This window comes from Oncorhynchus gorbuscha, linkage group LG03 (assembly GCF_021184085.1).
Source record: "Oncorhynchus gorbuscha isolate QuinsamMale2020 ecotype Even-year linkage group LG03, OgorEven_v1.0, whole genome shotgun sequence".
Lineage (NCBI taxonomy): Eukaryota > Metazoa > Chordata > Actinopteri > Salmoniformes > Salmonidae > Oncorhynchus > Oncorhynchus gorbuscha.
Genome location: NC_060175.1, coordinates 39,351,657 through 39,374,156, shown reverse-complemented (window position 1 = coordinate 39,374,156; position 22,500 = coordinate 39,351,657). Strand labels below are relative to the sequence as shown.

Below are 22,500 nucleotides of genomic sequence, written 5' to 3'. Positions count from 1 at the left end.
CTCTCTCTCTCTCTCTCTCTCTCTCTCTCTCTCTCTCTCTCTCTCTCTCTCTCTCTCTCTCTCTCTCTCTCTCACACCCTCTTTCTCTCTCTCTCTCTCTCTCTCTCTCTCACACCCTCTTTCTCTCTCTCTCTTTGCCCCCTTTTCCCCTTCTCTCTCTCTCTCTCTCTCTCTCTCTCTCTCTTTCCCTCACTCTCTCTCTCTCGCTCTTTCTCTCTCTCTTTCCCTCACTCGCTCTCTCTCTCTCTCTCTCCCTTTTCCCTCTCTCTTGCTCCTCTCTCCTCTCTCAATTCAATTAAATTCAATTCAAGGGCTTTATTGGCATGGGAAACATGTGTTAACATTGCCAAAGCAAGTGAGGTAGACAACATACATACTGAATATATAAAGTGAAAAACAACAAAAATTAACAGTAAACATTACACATACAGAAGTTTAAAAACAGTAAAGACATTACAAATGTCATATTATATATATACAATGTACAAATAGTTAAAGGACACAAGATAAAATGAATAAGCATAAATATGGGTTGTATTTACAATGGTGTTTGTTCTTCACTGGTTGCCCTTTTCTCGTGGCGACAGGACACAAATCTTGCTGCTGTGATGGCACACTGTGGAATTTCACCCAAAAGATATGGGAGTTTTTCAAAATTCTCTCTATCTTTCCCTCTCTCCCTTCATTCCTTTTTTGTCCACAGTTCTTAATCTTTCCATGTGCATCTTCATAGTATTTTCTAGATGTGCATCTCTCCTTTCATGAACGATTCGATTCGCCTCTAGATGAATTGGCTCGATACGATACAGGAACGATACGTTTTTTTCTGAAACGATTCAGTTTGATTAAGGGAATGAATTGATTCGATTCAATGTTTTGGATGAACACATGTATCTGACATATCTGTGCTGATGAGAACTCAGGGTCTCTTAAAGCTGGATCTATCTGAGATTACTTCTCTAAAATGAGTTGTAAGTGTGTGTGTCTCATTCCTTCTCTTTCTGCCCTCAAGTGCTGCCTAAGTATTCACTATCTCTACAAACACCAACAAAAAGGCTTCTCCCTCTATCTCCCCCTTCCTCCCTCTCTCTCCCCTTTTCTCCCTCTCTCTCCCCTTTTCTCCTTCTCTCTCCCCTTTTCTCCCTCTACTTCTATCCCTCAATTTCCATCATTCCTTCTTTTTCCCCCTCTCTACCCTGTGTGTGTGTGTGCCTGTGTGTGTGCCTGTGTGTGTGCCTGTGTGCCTGTGTGCCTGTGTGCCTGTGTGTGTGTGTGTGTGTGTGTGTGTGTGTGTGTGTGTGTGTGTGTGTGTGTGTGTGTGTGTGTGTGTGTGTGTGTGTGTGTGTGTGTGTGTGTGTCTCAATTAGGGTTGGACGGTATCCAGATTTTCATACCATCACACCATTTCTGTACCACACAGGGTTAACAGTATTACAGAACGTACACACAAGGGATGCTATTTAAAACAAATAGGTTTCATCATTTCATAATTAATACACCTCTTTTTTGAGGGGGCGAAAGTCAAACGGTTTTGCTGTAGTTCAGTCTTCTGTGATATATATAATGCGTGATATTGGTATGCAAACAAATAATTGAACGCATTTCAACTCTATATCTGACATGATACAGATCTCTTCTTTTTGTGAGCCCATAACCATGTGTGTGAGGTGGATACTTTAGTTTAAGACTGACCCTGACTTAGCCACTGCAGTTAAAGGTTAACTTGTCATTTTCTTTTTCTGAAAATGTTTTGAGATAATACTATATCCATATTGATATTTATCAATTAGCATTGCAGACAATAAATATGATGCAGCTTTGGATTTGATCCCTGAAAGGGTTTAGACCTCTTGGAGAGCTTCTCCTGCTTCTCTAAATCATCTCCTTTATGAAATGACCCTGTTCATGTAAAAAGGACCAAACACACTGACTGTTTTAATTAGCAAAACTCCCAAGACTATTTTTTTGGGTGAACCTGAACAATCAAAATCAAATGTGGATGTTTGGAAACGCCAATCAGCTGGGTGAGTTGTGTCCTCTCTGGTATGCTGTAGCCTAGGCAGCTGGGTGAGTTGTGTCCTCTCTGGTATGCTGTACGCCAATCAGCTGGGTGTGTTGTGTCCTCTCTGGTATGCAGTAGCCTAGGCAGCTGGGTGAGTTGTGTCCTCTCTGGTATGCTGTACGCCAATCAGCTGGGTGTGTTGTGTCCTCTCTGGTATGCTGTAGCCTAGGCAGCTGGGTGAGTTGTGTCCTCTCTGGTATGCTGTAGCCTTGGCAGCTGGGTTAGTTGTGTCTTCTCTGGTATGCTGTAGCCTAGGCAGCTGGGTGAGTTGTGTCCTCTCTGGTATGCTGTACGCCAATCAGCTGGGTGTGTTGTGTCCTCTCTGGTATGCAGTAGCCTAGGCAGCTGGGTGAGTTGTGTCCTCTCTGGTATGCTGTACGCCAATCAGCTGGGTGTGTTGTGTCCTCTCTGGTATGCTGTAGCCTAGGCAGCTGGGTGAGTTGTGTCCTCTCTGGTATGCTGTAGCCTTGGCAGCTGGGTTAGTTGTGTCTTCTCTGGTATGCTGTAGCCTAGGCAGCTGGGTGAGTTGTGTTCTCTCTGGTATGCTGTAGCCTAGGCAGCTGGGTGAGTTGTGTTCTCTCTGGTATGCTGTAGCCTAGGCAGCTGGGTGAGTTGTGTCCTCTCTGGTATGCTGTAGCCTTGGCAGCTGGGTTAGTTGTGTCTTCTCTGGTATGCTGTAGCCTAGGCAGCTGGGTGAGTTGTGTCCTCTCTGGTATGCTGTACGCCAATCAGCTGGGTGTGTTGTGTCCTCTCTGGTATGCAGTAGCCTAGGCAGCTGGGTGAGTTGTGTCCTCTCTGGTATGCTGTACGCCAATCAGCTGGGTGTGTTGTGTCCTCTCTGGTATGCTGTAGCCTAGGCAGCTGGGTGAGTTGTGTCCTCTCTGGTATGCTGTAGCCTTGGCAGCTGGGTTAGTTGTGTCTTCTCTGGTATGCTGTAGCCTAGGCAGCTGGGTGAGTTGTGTCCTCTCTGGTATGCTGTACGCCAATCAGCTGGGTGTGTTGTGTCCTCTCTGGTATGCTGTAGCCTTGGCAGCTGGGTTAGTTGTGTCTTCTCTGGTATGCTATAACCTAGGCAGCTGGGTGAGTTGTGTTCTCTCTGGTATGCTGTAGCCTAGGCAGCTGGGTGAGTTGTGTTCTCTCTGGTATGCTGTAGCCTTGGCAGCTGGGTTAGTTGTGTCTTCTCTGGTATGCTGTAGCCTAGGCAGCTGGGTGAGTTGTGTCCTCTCTGGTATGCTGTAGCCTAGGCAGCTGGGTGAGTTGTGTCCTCTCTGGTATCCTGTAGCCTTGGCAGCTGGGTTAGTTGTGTCTTCTCTGGTATGCTGTAGCCTAGGCAGCTGGGTGAGTTGTGTTCTCTCTGGTATGCTGTAGCCTAGGCAGCTGGGTGAGTTGTGTTCTCTCTGGTATGCTGTAGCCTAGGCAGCTGGGTGAGTTGTGTCCTCTCTGGTATGCTGTAGCCTTGGCAGCTGGGTGAGTTGTGTCCTCTCTGGTATGCTGTAGCCTGGGCAGCTGGGTGAGTTGTGTTCTCTCTGGTATGCTGTAGCCTAGGCAGCTGGGTGAGTTGTGTCCTCTCTGGTATGCTGTAGCCTAGGCAGCTGGGTGAGTTGTGTTCTCTCTGATATGCTGTACGCCAATCAGCTGGGTGTGTTGTGTTCTCTCTGGTATGCTGTAGCCTAGGCAGCTGGGTGAGTTGTGTTCTCTCTGGTATGCTGTAGCCTAGGCCGCTGGGTGAGTTGTGTCCTCTCTGGTATGCTGTAGCCCAATCAGCTGGGTGAGTTGTGTCCTCTCTGGTATGCTGTAGCCTAGGCAGCTGAGTGAGTTGTGTCCTCTCTGGTATGCTGTAGCCTAGGCAGCTGGGTTAGTTGTGTCCTCTCTGGTATGCTGTAGCCTAGGCAGCTGGTGAGTTGTGTCCTCTCTGATATGCAGTAGCCTAGGCAGCTGGGTGTGTTGTGTCCTCTCTGGTATGCTGTAGCCTAGGCAGCTGGGTGTGATGTGTCCTCTCTGGTATGCTGTAGCCTTGGCAGCTGATAGTGGCCTCTTGACCTGCGCTATCATCTAGGATTGGTGTGCGTTCCCGGTAATACACTATGTGTCCCCGGTGGACTGGCGCGTACATAAAGCATCCTCCAATCAGGTAACTAGGTTGGCGAGCCCCTCCCCCTTAAAAATAAATGTGTACTGTCTTAGTAAAATACAATTTTCCACCACAATTTTCTGATTTTCTGACATTACATTTACATTTAAGTCATTTAGCAGACGCTCTTATCCAGAGCGACTTACAAATTGGACATAGGATGTTGCACACCCTTGGCTGAATGCGATGTGCAACATCCTACATTTTCCAAAATCCCAAAATGGTGGTGGGAATGCACATAAATCCTAGATGATAGTGCAGATCTAGTGGCAATTATTGGCTGCCTAGGCTAGGTAGACTACACAACTACACACTTTTTGTCAGTCAGCTCATTTTTATGATCATATTTCTGCTCTTTTGATTCAATTTCTACATTTGAGTACTATAGCAGTCGGACGCTGTGCACTGTGGTTTCCTCATTGAACAAGAAACGTTTTGTGTGACTTGGAGGTGAGGAGCGCACATCTGGAGCACGGCAGGGTCTCGGGAGTCAGAACAGGTCTTTTGTGAAAAATAGGATGTGAAAAAGAAAATATTAAAACGCTAAGGGTTTTCAAACATTACAGCGTATTTTGAAGATCTTTTGGAGTTTGTGACTTTTTTATTTTGTTGGCTCTGAACACGGCCTTTGCGTTCTTTAATGGGCAGGTTGGGCCATGAGAGGCCTGCTGCAGCCGTTTTAAAACCTCTCGAACGCACCTCTATATGGAAACATTACATTAAATCGCTGATTTGGACGGCTGCTGGATGGTGTTTTTGAAGGTGGCTCATGATAATTCCAGCTCAGGGTAGTCTGCCCATTTTAAGCTATGAGCTATAGTTTTAGTACACCTATTATATAGGTATAGATTTTGTCTGCTTAGCCTCTGCTAGTTCTGAGCAATAACTACACAAATGTGCGAGAGAGAGAAGCAGGGATTGGAGGAGAAGGCAGGAAGAGACAAATTAAAACCAGAACGAGAGGAAGAGGTGAAGAGAGAGATGAAGAAACTAAGGACTCTGGTCAGAGTGGAGTTTATGTGTAACCCACTGTGAAATTGGCCTCCGTTTAGCAGGCTTTACCGGAGTAATGAGAGCATAGGAGGGCGGTCATAGTAAAGTTAGGCCGTTTAGCAGCCTTTACCGGAGTAATGAGAGCATAGGAGGGCGGTCATAGTAAAGTTAGGCCGTTTAGCAGCCTTTACCGGAGTAATGAGAGCATAGGAGGGCGGTCATAGTAAAGTTAGCCCGTTTAGCAGCCTTTACCGGAGTAATGAGAGCATAGGAGGGCGGTCATAGTAAAGTTAGCCCGTTTAGCAGGCTTTACCGGAGTAATGAGAGCATAGGAGGGCGGTCATAGTAAAGTTAGCCCGTTTTTACCGCAGGAGGGCCTTTAGCCGGAGTAATGAGAGCATAGGAGGGCGGTCATAGTAAAGTTAGCCCGTTTAGCAGGCTTTACATAGGAGGGCGGAGTAATGAGAGCATAGGAGGGCGGTCATAGTAAAGTTAGCCCGTTTAGCAGCCTTTACCGGAGTAATGAGAGCATAGGAGGGCGGTCATAGTAAAGTTAGCCCATTTAGCAGCCTTTACCTGAGTAATGAGAGCATAGGAGGGCGGTCATAGTAAAGTTAGCCCGTTTAGCAGTTTAGCAGGCTTTTAGCCGGAGTAATGAGAGCATAGGAGGGCGGTCATAGTAAAGTTAGCCCGTTTAGCAGCCTTTACCGGAGTAATGAGAGCATAGGAGGGCGGTCATAGTAAAGTTAGCCCGTTTAGCAGGCTTTACCGGAGTAATGAGAGCATAGGAGGGCGGTCATAGTAAAGTTAGCCCGTTTAGCAGCCTTTACCGGAGTAATGAGAGCATAGGAGGGCGGTCATAGTAAAGTTAGCCCGTTTAGCAGGCTTTACCGGAGTAATGAGAGCATAGGAGGGCGGTCATAGTAAAGTTAGCCCGTTTAGCAGCCTTTAATGAGAGATTGCTCCCAAAACCGCCCCCTCAGTCCTTGTGTCCCTTATCCCTTTACCCAGAGATGAGAAAACCCTGACCCCCTCCAATCCTTCCTTATTCCTCCTTAGTACTCCAATCAGTTCCCCTACCCCCTAACTATAGACAAAGAGACATGCCCAGGTTCATTTGGTGACCAGCTGTATTCAAGGAATCCCAGCATTATTACACAGGGATGTAGCTGATCTAGTTTAGTATACGTCTAGGCTGTATCTGTTTTAGTCTAGACCAGGGATGGGCAACTTTGATGGGGGTGGGGGCCACCAGAAATCTGAACTCATCCCGAGTGGTCTCAGTGGTGCAGTCAGAGGCAGCCCTAGCCTTTTGTGGGCCCTAATACATTTTTGGGGTATTTACAGTTTTGAGTATGATATCTGAGTTAGAGTGACTAACAAAATCAATGGGGTCGGTAATTCGACCGTGATTACTATACGTTTATATAGCTGGCGAGACTAATTTACAGAGGCTTCTCTGCAGTCACAGAGATAGAAGCTGACATTGACCACTTTCATGTTGAGGAAGGGCATTTTGGCGCAAAGTGAGAATTGGGTGCATGTTTCATGAGTTGGGTGGTGGAGAGAAGGAGAGAGAGAAGGAGAGAGGAGAGAGAGAAGGAGAGAGAGAAAGGGAGAGAGAAAGGGAGAGAGAATAGTTTGTGTGATGAGTGACAGTGATGCATGCAATACATCAGAAGCGACCGAGGCTGAAACCAAGCCTTCACTTAGATATGCCCCAAAGTCATAAAGCAATCCCACTAACTGTCACCCCCTCAGTAATCAAACCCGCTGCCTCCCTCCCTCTGTGTGTGTGTGTGTGTGTGTGTGTGTGTGTGTGTGTGTGTGTGTGTGTGTGTGTGTGTGTGTGTGTGTGTGTGTGTGTGTGTGTGTGTGTGTGTGTGTGTGTGTGTGTGTGTGTGTGTGTGTGTGTGTGTGTGTGTGTGTGTGTGTGTGTGTGCGTAAACCCAGGTGTGGTTATGTTGCCAAACCCCTGGGATGACTGACACACTGGTTGCTGCCTCATGTTACATCTTTTCAATGTCAGCTCACTTTTTTCTCTCTTCTTTTCTCTGTCCTGCACTCAGTCTGAGTAAACAGAGAAACAGAGAGAGCAAGAGAACCCAGGTAGTAGACTGACGTGGGATGGGGTAGACGGGGGAGTTAAGGAGGGACTGGGGGAGGACGGGTGGATTTTGGGGGAGACAGGGTGGGTCTGAAGTCTCCCTCCCCCTCCTCTCTCCGGACAACCCCAATGACAGCCCAGCCATGGGGCTGTTTTTCTATGGATGGGGGTGGGGGGCTGGTGGGGGCAAGGGAGACTGGGTTGTTTTGGCCCTCAACAATGGACCTCAGTCTGTCCTGATGGATTACTACAACATATGGTACCCACCTGTCTCTCCCTCCCTCCCTCCCCTCCCTCCCTCCCTCCCTCCCTCCCTCCCTCCCTCCCTCCCTCCCTCCCTGCCTGCCTGCCTGCCTGCCTGCCTGCCTGCCTGCCTCCCTGCCTGCCTGCCTGCCTGCCTGCCTGCCTGCCTCCCCCTCCCTCCCTCCCTCCCTCCCTCCCTGCCTCCCTCCCTGCCTCCCTCCCCCTCCCTCCCTCCCTCCCTGCCTCCCTCCCTCTCTCCCTGCCTCCCTCCCTCCCTCCCTGCCTCCCTCCCTCCCCCTCTCTCCCTGCCTCCTTCCCTCTCTCCCTCTCTCTCTCCATCTCTCCCTCCCTCCCTCCCTCCCTCCCTCCCTCCCTCCCTCCCTCCCTCCCTCCCTCCCTCCCTCCCTCCCTCTCTCCCTCCCTCCCTGCCTCCCTCCCTCCCTGCCTCACTCCCTCCCTCCCTCCCTGCCTCACTCCCTCTCTCCCTCCCTCCCTCCCTGCCTCCCTCCCTGCCTCCCTCCACCCCCCTCTCTCCCTTCCTCCCTCTCTCTCTCCCTCTCTCCCTCCCTGCCTCCTTCCCTCCCTCCCCTCCCTCCCTCCCTGCCTGCCTGCCTGCCTGCCTGCCTGCCTGCCTGCCTGCCTGCCTGCCTGCCTGCCTGCCCTCCCTCCTGACTCCCTCCCTCTCTCCCTCCCTCCCTCCCTGCCCCCTCCCTCTCTCCCTGCCTCCCTCCCTCCCTCCCTCCCTGCCTCCCTCCCTCTCTCCCTGCCTCCCTCCCTGCCTCCCTGCCTCCCTCCCTCCCCCTCTCTCCCTGCCTCCCTCCCTCCCTCTCTCTCCATCTCTCCCTCCCTCCCTGCCTCCCTCACTCCCTCCCTCCCTGCCTCCCTCCCTCCCTCCCTCCCTCCCTCCCTGCCTCCACCCCCCCTCTCTCCCTTCCTCTCTCCCTCTCTCCCTCTCTCCCTCCCTCTCTCCCTGCCTCCCTCCCTCCCTGCCTCCTTCCCTCCCTCCCTCCCTCCCTACCTCCCTCCCTGCCTCCCTCCCTCCCTCCCTGCCTCCACCCCCCCCCTCTCTCCCTTCTTCTCTCCCTCTCTCCCTCTCTCCCTCTCTCCCTCCCTCTCTCCCTCCCTCTCTCCCTGCCTCCCTCCCTCCCTGCCTCCTTCCCTCCCTCCCTCCCTGCCTCCCTCCCCCTCCCTGCCTGCCTGCCCTGCCTGCCTGCCTGCCTGCCTGCCTGCCTGCCTGCCTGCCTGCCTGCCTGCCTCCCTCCCTCCCTCCCTCCCTCCCTCTCTCTCTCTCCCCTCCCTCCCTGCCCCCTCCCTCTCTCCCTCCCTGCCTCCCTCCCTCCCCCTGCCTCCCTCCCTCTCTCCCTGCCTCTCTCCCTCCCCTGCCTCCTTCCCTCCCTCCCTCCCTGCCTCCCTGCCTCCCTGCCTGCCTCCCTCCCTCCCTCCTCCCTCCCTCTCTCCCTGCCTGACTCCCTCCCTCCCTGCCCCCTCCCTCTCTCCCTGCCTCCCTCCCTCCCTGCCTCCCTCCCCCCTCTCTCCCTGCCTCCCTCCCTGCCTCCCTCCCTCTCTCCCTGCCTCCCTCCCTCTCTCTCTCCTCCCTCCTTCCCTCTCTCCCTGCCTCCCTCCCTCTCTCCTTGCCTCCCTCCCTCCCTGCCTCCCCCTGCCTCCCTCCCTCCCTCTCTCCCTGCCTCCCTCCCTGCCTCCCTCCCCCTCTCCCTCCCTCCATCCCTCCCTCTCTCCCTTTCTCCCTCCCTCCCTGCCTCCCTCTCTCCCTCCCTCCCTGCCTCTGTTTATATTTCTCTGCTGCTCCTGCGTTCTCTCTCTCCGTCTCGCCCAAACACAGCCGGATTAGAGACCAGATTCATCACAGCAGACCTGTTTGCTTTAGAAACCTGAGCCAAACACACACACACACACACACACACACACACACACACACACACACACACACACACACACACACACACACACACACACACAAAGCCTGGGAGAGGCATGCATGGAGAGGTCTGTCCGAGCTCTGTTTGTTGATGCATATTTGTTATCTTACGTGAGAGTAACGGGTAGAGGAATGAAATCCACTCTCTTAGAAGTGCTTTCACACACTCACACACACTTGTGTGCATGAACGAACACACACACATGCCTGCACACACACACACACACACACACACACACACACACACACACACACACACACACACACACACACACACACACACACACACACACACACACTCACTCACTCACTCACTCACTCACTCACTCACTCACTCACTCACTCACTCACTCACTCACTCACTCCTTTTCTTCTAATGGGCCCTTTAGCTAACCCCTCCCCTTTGTCCTCCCTCCCCTCTGTCTCGTCCTCCCTCCCATCTCCCTCCCCCTCTCTCTCGTCCTCCCTCCCCCTCTCTCTCACCCCCCTCTCCTCCTCCCTCCTCCTCTATCTCATCCACCCTCCCCCTCTCTCATCCTCCCCTCCCTCTCTCATCCTCCCCTCCCTCTCTCATCCCCCTCTCTCTCGTCCTCCCGCCCCTCTCTCTCATCCTCCCCTCTCTCTCTTGTCCCCCCTCTCTCATCCTCCTCCTTCCCTCTCTCTCATCCCTCCTTCTCTCGTCCTCCCTCACTCCCCCTCTCTCTCATCCTCCCTCCCCCATCTTTCGTCCTCCCTCACCTCTCTCTCGTCCTCCTCCCCTATCCCTCGTCCTTCCTCTCCCATTTCTCATCCTCCCTCCCCTCTTTCTCGTCCTCCCCCTCTCTCTCGTCCTCCCTCCCCCTCTCTCTCATCCTCCCTCCCCCTCTCTCTCGTCCTCCCTACCCTCTCTCTCGTCCTCCCTCCCCTCTCTCTCGTCCTTTCTTTCGTCCTCCTCCCCCTCTCCCGTCCTTCCTCCCCTCTCTCTCGTCCTCCCTCCCCTCTCTCTCGTCCTTCCTCCCCATCTCTCATCCTCCCTCCCCTCTTTCTTGTCCTCCCTCCCCTCTCATCCTTCCTCCCCCTCTCGCTCTCTCGTCCTTCGTCCCCCTCTCTCTCGTCCTCCCTCCCCTCTCTCTCGTCCTCCCTCCCCCTCTCTCGTCCTTCCTCCCCGCTCTCTCATCCTCCTCCCCCTCTCTCTCTCGTCCTTTCTCCCCCTCTCTCATCCTCCCTCCCCCTCTCTCTCCCCCTCTCTCTCCCCACTCAAAGAAAAGAAACATAGTTGTCAGCCATTTTCGTGAAGCGTGTTAAGAGGGGAGAACAAACGTCCCTCTGGTGTGTGTGTGGGTGTGTGTTTGCGTGTGTGACCCTGCTGAATTAAAAAATGCACTGTTATTAAAATCTGTGTCAGGGGCGATGATTAACGGGAGGCGTTGACAAGTCAGAAGAACACACACACACGATAGACTCAGGTCTCCAAGCTGAGCTGTGACCTCCCTCCCCCCTCTCTCCCTCCCTCCCTCCTCTCCTCTAATAAAACCTGTCTGACACCAGTGGAGTGTGTGTGTGTGTGTGTGTGTGTGTGTGTGTGTGTGTGTGTGTGTGTGTGTGTGTGTGTGTGTGTGTGTGTGTGTGTGTGTGTGTGTGTGTGTGTGTGTGTGTGTGTGTGTGTGTGTGTGTGTGTGTGTGTGTGTGTGTGTGTGTGCTCAGCACAAAGACTCTGTTGTTGGGCCTTCCTCTCAGGACTCCCTCATATTTTTTAAAGGTGCAGCGCGCCCCACAAGACCCACAGGGGTTAGAGAGAGGGGGGTTTATTCTACAATGCAAGTGCTTGCTGGGGTCAGAGAGAGAAAGGCAGGGGATAAGAGGAAGATGGGTGTCCGGCCAGGACGGAGAGTGAGCTCCTTTCTAAGTTGTGAACTATTGCATTCTGCCCCATTTTACATCAAACAAAGAAGGGTTGCCAGTATCACAGTGTTCAAAATAAAAGTTTACCAAATTTGTTTTTGTACTATTTTGACTCAAACTGCTCTCACTTTAGGATATGAGAATAGACAGTCATCACCTAGTGCAGGACACACACACACACACAGAGAGTGAGGAGAGTTAGAGGAGACAGGCATCACCTCTGCATGGTAGTAGTGTTTGTGAAAGCCATAAATGCCTCTTTAATATAGTGGTAATAAGAATGGTAATTTTGACAAAATTGTCCCTCATTGTTTCCAGACATATCTGCTAGGGCTAACACACACACACACACACACTTCTGCTTAAGCCGATACAAAGCGTGTGTGAGGAATAATTCACACCACATGCCAAAGAGATGGGCGGGTGTTTTGTGTGTGTATTTTTCTGTGTGTGTGCTGCCAAAGCCCAGGTCAAACCAACCTATGGGAGGAGGTTCCAGGGGTAGTCTTTTTGTTTTTTTAAGCATGAAGGCGTGTGTGTGTGTGTGTGTGTGTGTGTGTGTGTGTGTGTGTGTGTGTGTGTGTGTGTGTGTGTGTGTGTGTGTGTGTGTGTGTGTGTGTGTGTGTGTGTGTGTGTGTGTGTGTGTGTGTGTGTGTGTGTGTGTGGGTGGGTGGCATAAGTGTGTGCGTATGTGTTTTAATTGTGGTCTCAGCAAAAGTAGCAAGTGTGTTTGATGCAGATGGTTTTCATTGCTTAGGCCATAAAAGTGATTGCACACAGGGGCCCCTCCAGTCTGTGTAAGTCTGCTCTCTCGCTCTCTCTCTCTCACACCCACTTTATATCTTTGTCCCTCGCTTTTTCTCTCCCTCTTTCTCTCTCTCTCTCTCTCTATTTCTCACTCTCACCCTTTTTCTCTCTTTCACTCTTTTCTTGAGCTCTCTCTCTCTCCTTCTCCCTTTGCCTTTTCACACTGTTCAACCTGATATTACAGGCACAAGACAGATGTTAGGAAGATCATTAGTAATATCAATAAGAATATACTTTACAACAGATGCTATTTATCTTGTTGAAATGATTGTTTTCTCAGAAATCTGATTGAGTCATAGTTTCCAGTTTAGGGAAGCATGGTGTGTCAGTCCACATTGCAGTTTTCTGTCCGTTTGGTTGGGCAGCCACACCACCCCCTCCTAATTTTTTCATAGATCAATATTTACGAAGTAACCTTCCCCCTTTTCAGAGTGTCAGGAAGCCAATGTGCATCCTGCTGTCTCACCTCTCTCCCCCCTTCACCTCCCCGCCTTGCTCTGCTGATTTATGGTGTTTGTACGTGTGTGTGTGTGTGTGTGTGTGTGTGTGTGTGTGTGTGTGTGTGTGTGTGTGTGTGTGTGTGTGTGTGTGTGTGTGTGTGTGTGTGTGTGTGTGTGTGTGTGTGTGTGTGTGTGTGTGTGTGTGTGTGTGTGTGTGTGTGTACTTGGTTCTGTGTGGGTGTGTTTTGAAAAGCATTTTTCCGTGTTTTGGACGCTAGATCCAGATCTTTCTCTCAGGTGTTCAAACAGAGACATGGCCTCGGGAAGTCTCACCCTGCCACAAATAATGTCTGTATCCACAAACATACACAGGGTAGAGAGGGAAGTAAGGAGAGGGAGAAAAGGGGAGGAGGTAGAGAGAGGGAGATTCCTTTTTGTTGGTGTTTTTAGAGATAGTGAGCACAGAATGAGAAGGAATGAGAGTGAAAAGTAGGTAGAGAGTGGGTAGGAGATAGGAATGGCATGCCAGAGCTCCAGGTCACAGATTCACACCACATTGGCACAAACACAGATTCACTGACACACTTTACCCTGAGAGGATGTAAAGAGCCCGCTTGTCACTCTTGACAGAAGAGGGTGGGAGACAGGGAATGAAGAAGGGAGAGATTGGTCATAGAAGGGGAAACACACAGGCAGGTAGGGAGGGAACAACCAATCGAGGGAAGGAGGGATAGACGAGGCAGAGAGGAAAGGAGGGAATGCCACACACATTGTTAAGCCAGGTGGGGCTCTCTGGTGTTGAGGAAATCAGGCCTGGCAGCTTAGAGGAGGGAGTGGGCACTGAGGCATGGTACAGTATGTGTGGGCAGGCTGCCATGTGTGAGTGTGTGTTTATTAGTGTGTGTGTCTATGAGTGTGTGTATGTATATATCTGTTGAATGGGTTCCGAGGTTCCAGGCTGAGATCTCCACAATGTTTAACTCTCTCTCTCTCTGTCTCTCTCGCTCTCTCTCTCTCTCTCTCTCTCTCTCTCTCTCTCTCTCTCTCTCTCTCTCTCTCTCTCTCTCTCTCTCTCTCTCTCTCTCTCTCTCTCTCTCTCTCTCTCTCTCTGTCTCTCTCTGTCTCTCTGTCTCTCTCTCTCTCTCTCTCTCTCTCTCTGTCTCTCTCTCTGTCTCTCTCTCTGTCTCTCTCTCTGTCTCTCTCTCTGTCTCTGTCTCTCTCTCTCTGTCTCTCTCACCGTCTCTCTCTCTCTCTCTCTCTCTCTCTCTCTCTCTCTCTCTCTCTCTCTCTCTCTCTCTCTCTCTCTCTCTCTCTCTCTCTCTCTCTCTCTCTCTCTCTCTCTCTAACAGGCCCTCCAGGCAGCCAGACAGTTCCTCCTCCAACAGGCCTCTGGACTCAACTCCCCCAGCAGCAACGAGGTTAAACAGAGCCCCGTGCAGGTCAGAACACACACATACATACACACATACAGTACATAGAGGACTTTCACTTGCACTTGCACTTACACTCTGATGCTCTCTGACCTCTAAAATATACACATTTCATGGAGTCAACAGTGTTGTGTACCTGTGCATGTGTGTGTACTTGTCTCAGAGTTATTGCCACGTCAATGATACAATGTCCATATGCACTTTGCCTCTTTTCTCTCTCTGTCTCTCTCTCTCTCGCTCTCTCTCTCTGTCTCTCTCTCTGTCTCTCTCTCTCTCTCTCTCTCTCTCTCTCTCTCTCTCTCTCTCTCTCTCTCTCTCTCTCTCTCTCTCTCTCTCTCTCTCTCTCTCTCTCTCTCTCTCTCTGTTTCTCTCTTTCTCTTCCTCTCTCTCTCTCTCTTTCTCTGTGAATGGGGTCTTTGTAGTGATGGGGCACTGGGCTGTTTTCAGAGCTGAATTCCTCAGTGAGTAGAGAGTGTGGGGTTAGCTAGAGTGCAGGATCCCAACTCACACACACACACACACACACACACGCACACACACACACACACACACACACACACACACACACACACACACACACACACACACACACACACACACACACACACACACACACACACACACACACACACACACACACACACACACACACACACACACACACACACACACACACACACACACACACACGACTTTGGAAAGTGTATAGTAATACATGACAATAAACAAGCAAGAGGAGGAGGAGGGTTTGTCATATCTGTTCTATTGTGTCAGAATGAAGGGGTGTAGCTCAGAGGTGCTGACCATTCTGGCTGAGCAGCGGGGTCTCTCGTTAGGGTCTCTCGTTAGGGTCTCTCGTTAGGGTCTCTCGCTAGTGCAGTGCTCTGTTCATTACCAAACCTCACTAATTACACTACACTGTCACTCACTGCTACTGCTGCAGAAAAGAAGAACAGAGAGAAGTGAAGAGGTAAATAACAGGGAGAAAGAGGAATATAGAAGGAAAGGCCAAGTTAAGTTAATAAACTGAACCAGGATGGGCGTGGAATAAAGGATTATTCCATAACAGATTGGCTCCACAGAAATGTATTTATTCAGAACTTATACCTCACTGTATAAGATAAATGTCATAACACACACACTCAAACACTCAAACACACACTCACGTGCACACAGAGTTGTGTCTCCAACCCCCAGGCATTTATGATGTCTCTCTATCATTCTCTCCATCTCATTCTCTCTCGTTTGTCTCTTGCTCCTTTACTTTCTCTCCCTTTCGCCCCATTTCTCTGTTGTTTATTCTCTTGTCTTGTTTGTTCGTGACTCGCCTCAGTTCCCCCTGCCTATACCCCAGGGCATCACTACTGTGTGAGCTGTCAGTGTTCTTTTTCCCCTTCCCCCCACCACCACCCCAACCCCCTCATAGCCCTCTGATTTACTTACAACTCCCTACATGGTCCACCATACAGACACCCAGTGTGTGTGTGTGTGTGTGTGTGTGTGTGTGTGTGTTGTGTGTGTGTGTGTGTGTGGTTGGCTAGGGTCTCTATCTCCTCCCAGGTGACGATAAGGCCAACAGCACCTGGCCATCAAGAGCACCTTGCTTTTTAAATGTTTTATTTATTGAAAGGAACATTTTTATCATTTCATATCTTGGCAGCTACACTGGAGTAATTGAAGCAATCATGCAATGGCAGAACAGGAGAATAAATGAGAGGGTGTGTTAGTGAGTGCTGCGGGGGAAAATACATTTCATCCAGTCAATTCAGAGGAGTGACTGAGCGACTGGTGACACAGCTGCTCACTTCAGGAACAAAATGGCTGCTGCTACGGTTGGGCCCTGCCGGGGCTCACACATGCAAATGAGGCCTAATAAATAATGGCATTTTCTGGAGCTTGATAATTAGATGGTTCTTTTCTCTCTGAGGGAGGGGAAGACGGAGAGAGAGAGAGGGTTCCACTTGTCTTTCTTTGTTTGAGCCCTCAGGAGAAACCTGTACTCTGCCAGACTAGTGTCTCCCACTGCTCTCCTTCCTCTCTCCATATCTCACCTTTTTTCTTTTGTTTCATTTTAGAATGATAGAAGAAGTTTGGGACAGACTGAAAATATGTCTTCAATTAAATCCTGTTCCCGAAAGGCCTCTGGTCTAAAGTAGTTCACTGTAGGCCTATAGGGGAAATAGCCTGTATGTATTTTAGTTGTGTTCTTTTAAGGGAAGGATGAATGGTTAAATGGGTAGAGGCACAGAGAGGGATGGGTAGGGGGTTGGCAGAGGAGGTGGTGATTATATAGCATGATATACCACGTCTCTCTGACCTGCCACATGTGCATCACAATGCAGTCTGTGCCAACCACACTTGTCACACACACACTTTTGATACAGTACAAGAGGTCGACCGATTATGATTTTTCAACGCCGATAAAGATAACGATTATTGGGGGGGCCAAAGAAAAGCCGATTAAGATACCGATTAATCGGCCGATTATTTTTATTTATTTGTAATAATGACAATTACAACAATACTGAATGAACACTTATTTTAACTTGATATAATACATCAATAAAATCAATTTAGCTTCAAATGAATAATGAAACATGTTCAATTTGGTTTAAATAATGCAAAAACAAAGTGTTGGAGAAGAACATGAGAACATATGAAAGCTGGTGGTTCCTTTTAACATGAGTCTTCAATATTCCCAGGTAAGAAGTTTTAGGTTTTGTTATTACAGGAATTATAGGACTATTTCTCTCTATACCATTTGTATTTCATTAACCTTTGACTATTGGATGTTCTTATAGGCAATTTAGTATTGCCAGTGTAACAGTATAGCTTCCGTCCCTCTCCTCGCTCCTCCCTGGGCTTGAACCAGGAACACAATGACAACAGCCACCCTCGAAGAAGCGTTATCCATGCAGAGCAAGGGGAACAACCACTCCAAGTCTCAGAGCGAGTGACGTTTGAAACACTATTAGCGCGCACCCCGCTAACTAGCTAGCCATTTCACATCGGTTACATGAGCCTAATCTCAGGAGTTGATAGGCTTGAAGTCATAAACAGCGCAATGCTTGACGCACAACGAAGAGCTTCTGGCAAAATGCACGAAAGTGCTGTTTGAATGAATGCTTACAAGCCTGCTGGTGTCTACCACCTCTCAGTCAGACTGCTCTATCAAATCATAGACTTAGTTATAACATAATAACACACAGAAATACGAGTCTTCTGTCATTAATATGGTTGAATACGGAAACTATCATCTCGAAAACAAGAAGTTGATTCTTTCAGTGAAATACGGAACCGTTCAGAATTTTATCTAAGGGGTAGCATTCATAAGTCTAAATATTCCTGTTACGTTGCGCAACCTTCAATGTTATGTCATTCTGGCAAATTAGGCGACCCAAACTGTTGCATATACACTGACTCTGCGTGCAATGAACACAAGAGCAATGACACAATTTCACCTGGTTAATATTACCTGCTAACCTGGATTTCTTCTCGCTAAATATGCAGGTTTAAAAATATATACTTCTGTGTATTGATTTTAAGAAAGGCATTGATGTTTATGGTTAGGTACACCTTGGAGCAACGATACGCACCGCATCGATTATATGCAACGCAGGACACGTTAGATAAACTAGTAATATCATCAACCATGTGTAGTTAACTAGTGATTATGATTGATTGATTGATTGTTTTTTATAAGATAAGTTTAATGCTAGCTAGCAACTTACCTTGGCTTCTTACTGCATTCACGTAACAGGTAGGCTCCTCGTGGAGTGCAATGAGAGGCAGGTGGTTAGAGAGTTGGACTAGTTAACTGTAAGGTTGCAAGATTGAATCCCCCGAGCTGACAAGGTAAAAATCTGTCGTCCTGCCCCTGAACAGACCCCTGAACAGGCAGTTAACCCACTGTTCCTAGGCCGTTATTGAAAATAAGAATGTGTTCTTAACTGACTTGCCTAGTTAAATAAAGGTGTAAAAAAAACAAACAAACAAAAACAAATCGGCCAAATCAGTGTCCAAAAATACAGATTTCCGATTACTATGAAAACTTGAAATCGGCCCTAATTAATTGGCCACACACACAAATTTGACTCCAGCCCATGTATAGTGTTTGTAATTGAATAGGATGGTGTGTGTTTGTAATTGAATAGGATGGTGTGTGTGTGTAGTTGAATAGGATGGTGTGTGTGTGTAGTTGAATAGGATGGTGTGTCTGTGTAATTGAATAGGATGGTGTGTAGTGTGTAATTGAATAGGATGGTGTGTGTGTGTAATTGAATAGGATGGTGTGTAGTGTGTAGTTGAATAGGATGGTGTGTGTGTGTAGTTGAATAGGATGGTGTGTGTGTGTAGTTGAATAGGATGGTGTGTGTGTGTAGTTGAATAGGATGGTGTGTCTGTGTAATTGAATAGGATGGTGTGTAGTGTGTAATTGAATAGGATGGTGTGTGTGTGTAGTTGAATAGAATGGTGTGTGTGTGTAGTTGAATAGGATGGTGTGTCTGTGTAATTGAATAGGATGGTGTGTAGTGTGTAATTGAATAGGATGGTGTGTGTGTGTAGTTGAATAGGATGGTGTGTGTGTGTAGTTGAATAGGATGGTGTGTGTGTGTAGTTGAATAGGATGGTGTGTGTGTGTAGTTGAATAGGATGGTGTGTGTGTGTAATTGAATAGGATGGTGTGTAGTGTGTAATTGAATAGTGTGTGTAATTGAATAGCATGATGAATAGTGGTGTGTGTGTAATTGAATAGCATGGTGTGTGTGTGTGTGTGTGTGTAATTGAATAGGATGGTGTGTAGTGTGTAATTGAATAGGATGGTGTGTAGTGTGTAATTGAATAGCATGGTGTGTAGTGTGTAATTGAATAGCATGGTGTGTAGTGTGTAATTGAATAGCATGGTGTGTGTGTAATTGAATAGCATGGTGTGTGTGTAATTGAATAGCATGGTGTGTAGTGTGTAATTGAATAGCATGGTGTGTAGTGTGTAATTGAATAGCATGGTGTGTAGTGTGTAATTGAATAGCATGGTGTGTAGTGTGTAATTGAATAGCATGGTGTGTAGTGTGTAATTGAATAGCATGGTGTGTAGTGTGTGTGGTGTGTGTGTGTAATTGAATAGCATGGTGTGTGTGTGTAATTGAATAGCATGGTGTGTGTGTGTAATTGAATAGCATGGTTTGTGTGTGTAATTGAATAGCATGGTGTGTAGTGTGTAATTGAATAGCATGGTGTGTAGTGTGTAATTGAATAGCATGGTGTGTAGTGTGTAATTGAATAGCATGGTGTGTGTGTGTAATTGAATAGAATGGTGTGTGTGTAATTGAATAGCATGGTGTGTAGTGTGTAATTGAATAGCATGGTGTGTAGTGTGTAATTGAATAGCATGGTGTGTAGTGTGTAATTGAATAGCATGGTGTGTAGTGTGTAATTGAATAGCATGGTGTGTAGTGTGTAATTGAATAGCATGGTGTGTAGTGTGTAATTGAATAGCATGGTGTGTAGTGTGTAATTGAATGCCATGGTGTGTAGTGTGTAATTGAATAGCATGGTGTGTAGTGTGTAATTGAATGCCATGGTGTGTCCTGTGTTCATGTCGTTTAATTAGAAAAAATAAACATTAGATGAATGCTAATTAGCTTTCCCCTCCCTCTCTTCTTTATGTCAGTGGAGAGGGCCTGGCACAGGCACTAAGAGAACAAACGGGGGGCTATGGCCCCTTTACAGATCATGATGTTACATAAAAGAGCACTATGTGTTGATCCTTCAGATGTACAGAGCCTTCAGAAAGTATTCCTACCTCTTGACTTATTCCACAATGTTCTGTTACATCCTCAAAATGGATTAAATAGAGTTCAAAATGGATTAAAACATTTAATGGCCAAGTGAAAACATGTTTTTTAGAAATGTTTGCAAATGTATTGAAAATTAAATACAGAAATATCTCATTTACATACTGTAAGTATTCACACCCCTGAGTCAATACATGTTGGAATCACCTTTGGCAGCGATTACAGATGTGAGTCTTTCTGGGTAAGACTATAAGAGATTTGCACACCTGGATTGTACAATATTTGCACATGATTCATTTTACAATTCTTTAAGCTCTGTCACGTTGGTTGTTGATCCTTGCTAGACAGCCATTTTCAAGTCTTGCCATCCATTTTCATGCTGATTTAAGTCAAAACTAGGCCACTCAGAAACATTCAATGTCATCTTGGTAAGCAAGATCGTTCCATCGTTCCCAAACATCGTTCCCACTCCAACTCCCATGTATATTTGGCCTTGTGTTTTAGGTTATTGTCCTGATAAAAGCTGAGTGTGTCTGTTGGAAACCAGATTGAACCAGGTTTTCTTCTCGGAAAGCTCCATTCCGTTTATTTCTATCCTAAAATCTCCCTAGTCCTGGCCGATGACAAGCACACACATAACGTTTTAGTCATTTAACAGACACTCTTATCCAGAGCAACAGCCAAACTGGTCCCCCATGGGAATTGAGGGAGTGGAAGAGATGTGGCGATATAGAAGGAGAGTTGAGGTCTGGTGCTAGAGTGAAGGGAGGATGAAGGGAGTAGATGAGGGAGAGTTGGGGTCTGGGTAGTGGAGTGAAGGGAGGATGAAGGGAGTAGATGAGGGAGAGTTGGGGTCTGGGTAGTGGAGTGAAGGGAGGATGAAGGGAGTAGATGAGGGAGAGTTGGGGTCTGGGTAGTGGAGTGAAGGGAGGATGAAGGGAGTAGATGAGGGAGAGTTGGGGTCTGGGTAGTGGAGTGAAGGGAGGATGAAGGGAGTAGATGAGGGAGAGTTGGGGTCTGGGTAGTGGAGTGAAGGGAGGATGAAGGGAGTAGATGAGGGAGAGTTGGGGTCTGGGTAGTGGAGTGAAGGGAGGATGAAGGGAGTAGATGAGGGAGAGTTGGGGTCTGGGTAGTGGAGTGAAGGGAGGATGAAGGGAGTAGATGAGGGAGGGATAGGGGGTTGGGGATGGAGAGGGAGAGTTGGGGTCTGGGTAGTGGAGTGAAGGGAGGATGAAGGGAGTAGATGAGGGAGGGGTGGGGGTTGGGGATGGAGAGGGAGAGTTGGGGTCTGGGTAGTGGAGTGAAGGGAGTAGATGAGGGAGGGGTGGGGGTTGGGGATGGAGAGGGAGAGTTGGGGTCTGGGTAGTGGAGTGTGAAACTATTTTGTGATTTGAAACACGAGTGAAATCAGTAATGAAGCCGAGTCGATAACGGCTCTTACACTTCCCTCTGAAGTGCCCGAAGTGTGAGCGTGTCTGTGTGTTTCTCTCTCGCTGTGTGTGTGTGTGTGTGTGTGTGTGTGTGTGTGTGTGTGTGTGTGTGTGTGTGTGTGTGTGTGTGTGTGTGTGTGTGTGTGTGTGTGTGTGTGTGTGTGTGTGTGTGTGTGTGTGTGTGTGTGTGTGTGTGTGTGTGTGTGTGTGTGTCATCCCGTCTGTTGTGTGCCTCTGGACATTTGTCATCATTTTTATTCTGAGGCACTGGGATGTTAGATGGATGGAGTGGGGGTAGAGAGGGAGGAAAGGAAGGAGTGGGGGTAGAGAGGGAGGAAAGGAAGGAGTGGGGGTAGAGAGGGAGGAAAGGAAGGAGTGGGGGTAGAGAGGGAGGAAAGGAAAGAGTGGGGGTACAGAGGGAGGAAAGGAAGGAGTGGGGGTAGAGAGGGAGGAAAGGAAGGAGTGGGGTAGAGAGGGAGGAAAGGAAGGAGTGGGGGTAGAGAGGGAGGAAAGGAAGGAGTGGGGGTAGAGAGGGAGGAAGGGAAGGAGTGGGGGTAGAGAGGGAGGAAAGGAAGGAGTGGGGGTAGAGAGGGAGGAAAGGAAGGAGTGGGGGTAGAGAGGGAGGAAAGGAAGGAGTGGGGGTAGAGAGGGAGGAAAGGAAGGAGTGGGGGTAGAGAGGGAGGAAGGGAAGGAGTGGGGGTAGAGAGGGAGTAAGGGAAGGAGCAACGAAAGAGGAGGATTTTCCACTTGGACTTGCTGGTGTCAGGCCGTCCGCTCCAGAAGGGTTTTCCCATTTGGCTGGCCCGTGTAAAAGTGAGGTGTGTGTTTGTGTGCACGTTTGTGTGTGTGTGTGTGTGTGTGTGTGTGTGTGTGTGTGTGTGTGTGTGTGTGTGTGTGTGTGTGTGTGTGTGTGTGTGTGTGTGTGTGTGTGTGTGTGTGTGTTTGTCAGGCCCCTGTCAGAGTGGTCCCAGGACACTGGGCTGGACAAGCCTCAGTACACCGTGAAAATACGCCACTGACAGACCCCCCCCCACAACGATAATCCCCAGATCCCCAGCCCCTATTCCCCTGCCTTAAGTCCCACCACAGCACAGCCCCTCTCCCCCTCTCCCCAGCCCCTCCCCCTCTCCCCAGCCCCTCTCCCCTCTCCCCAGCCCCTCTCCCCCTCTCTGTCTTACCTCCACCTCAGCAGTCCCTTAGCCACCAGTGACCTCCCCAGCTCTGTGGGTTGAATAAATGATACAG

General features: G+C 48.8%; 1 protein-coding gene across 6 annotated transcripts in view; it reads left to right on the top strand.

Annotated features, from left to right (window-relative positions):
* Positions 1 to 22,500, top strand: part of foxp4 (forkhead box P4) — a 205,504-nt gene that overhangs the window by 105,155 nt on the left and 77,849 nt on the right. For all 6 annotated transcript variants that reach the window (XM_046342499.1, XM_046342495.1, XM_046342498.1 and 3 more), the window contains exon 3: positions 13,950 to 14,039. In XM_046342499.1, the coding sequence (XP_046198455.1) occupies positions 13,950 to 14,039 (90 nt within the window). The remainder of the gene's footprint in view (positions 1 to 13,949; positions 14,040 to 22,500) is intronic.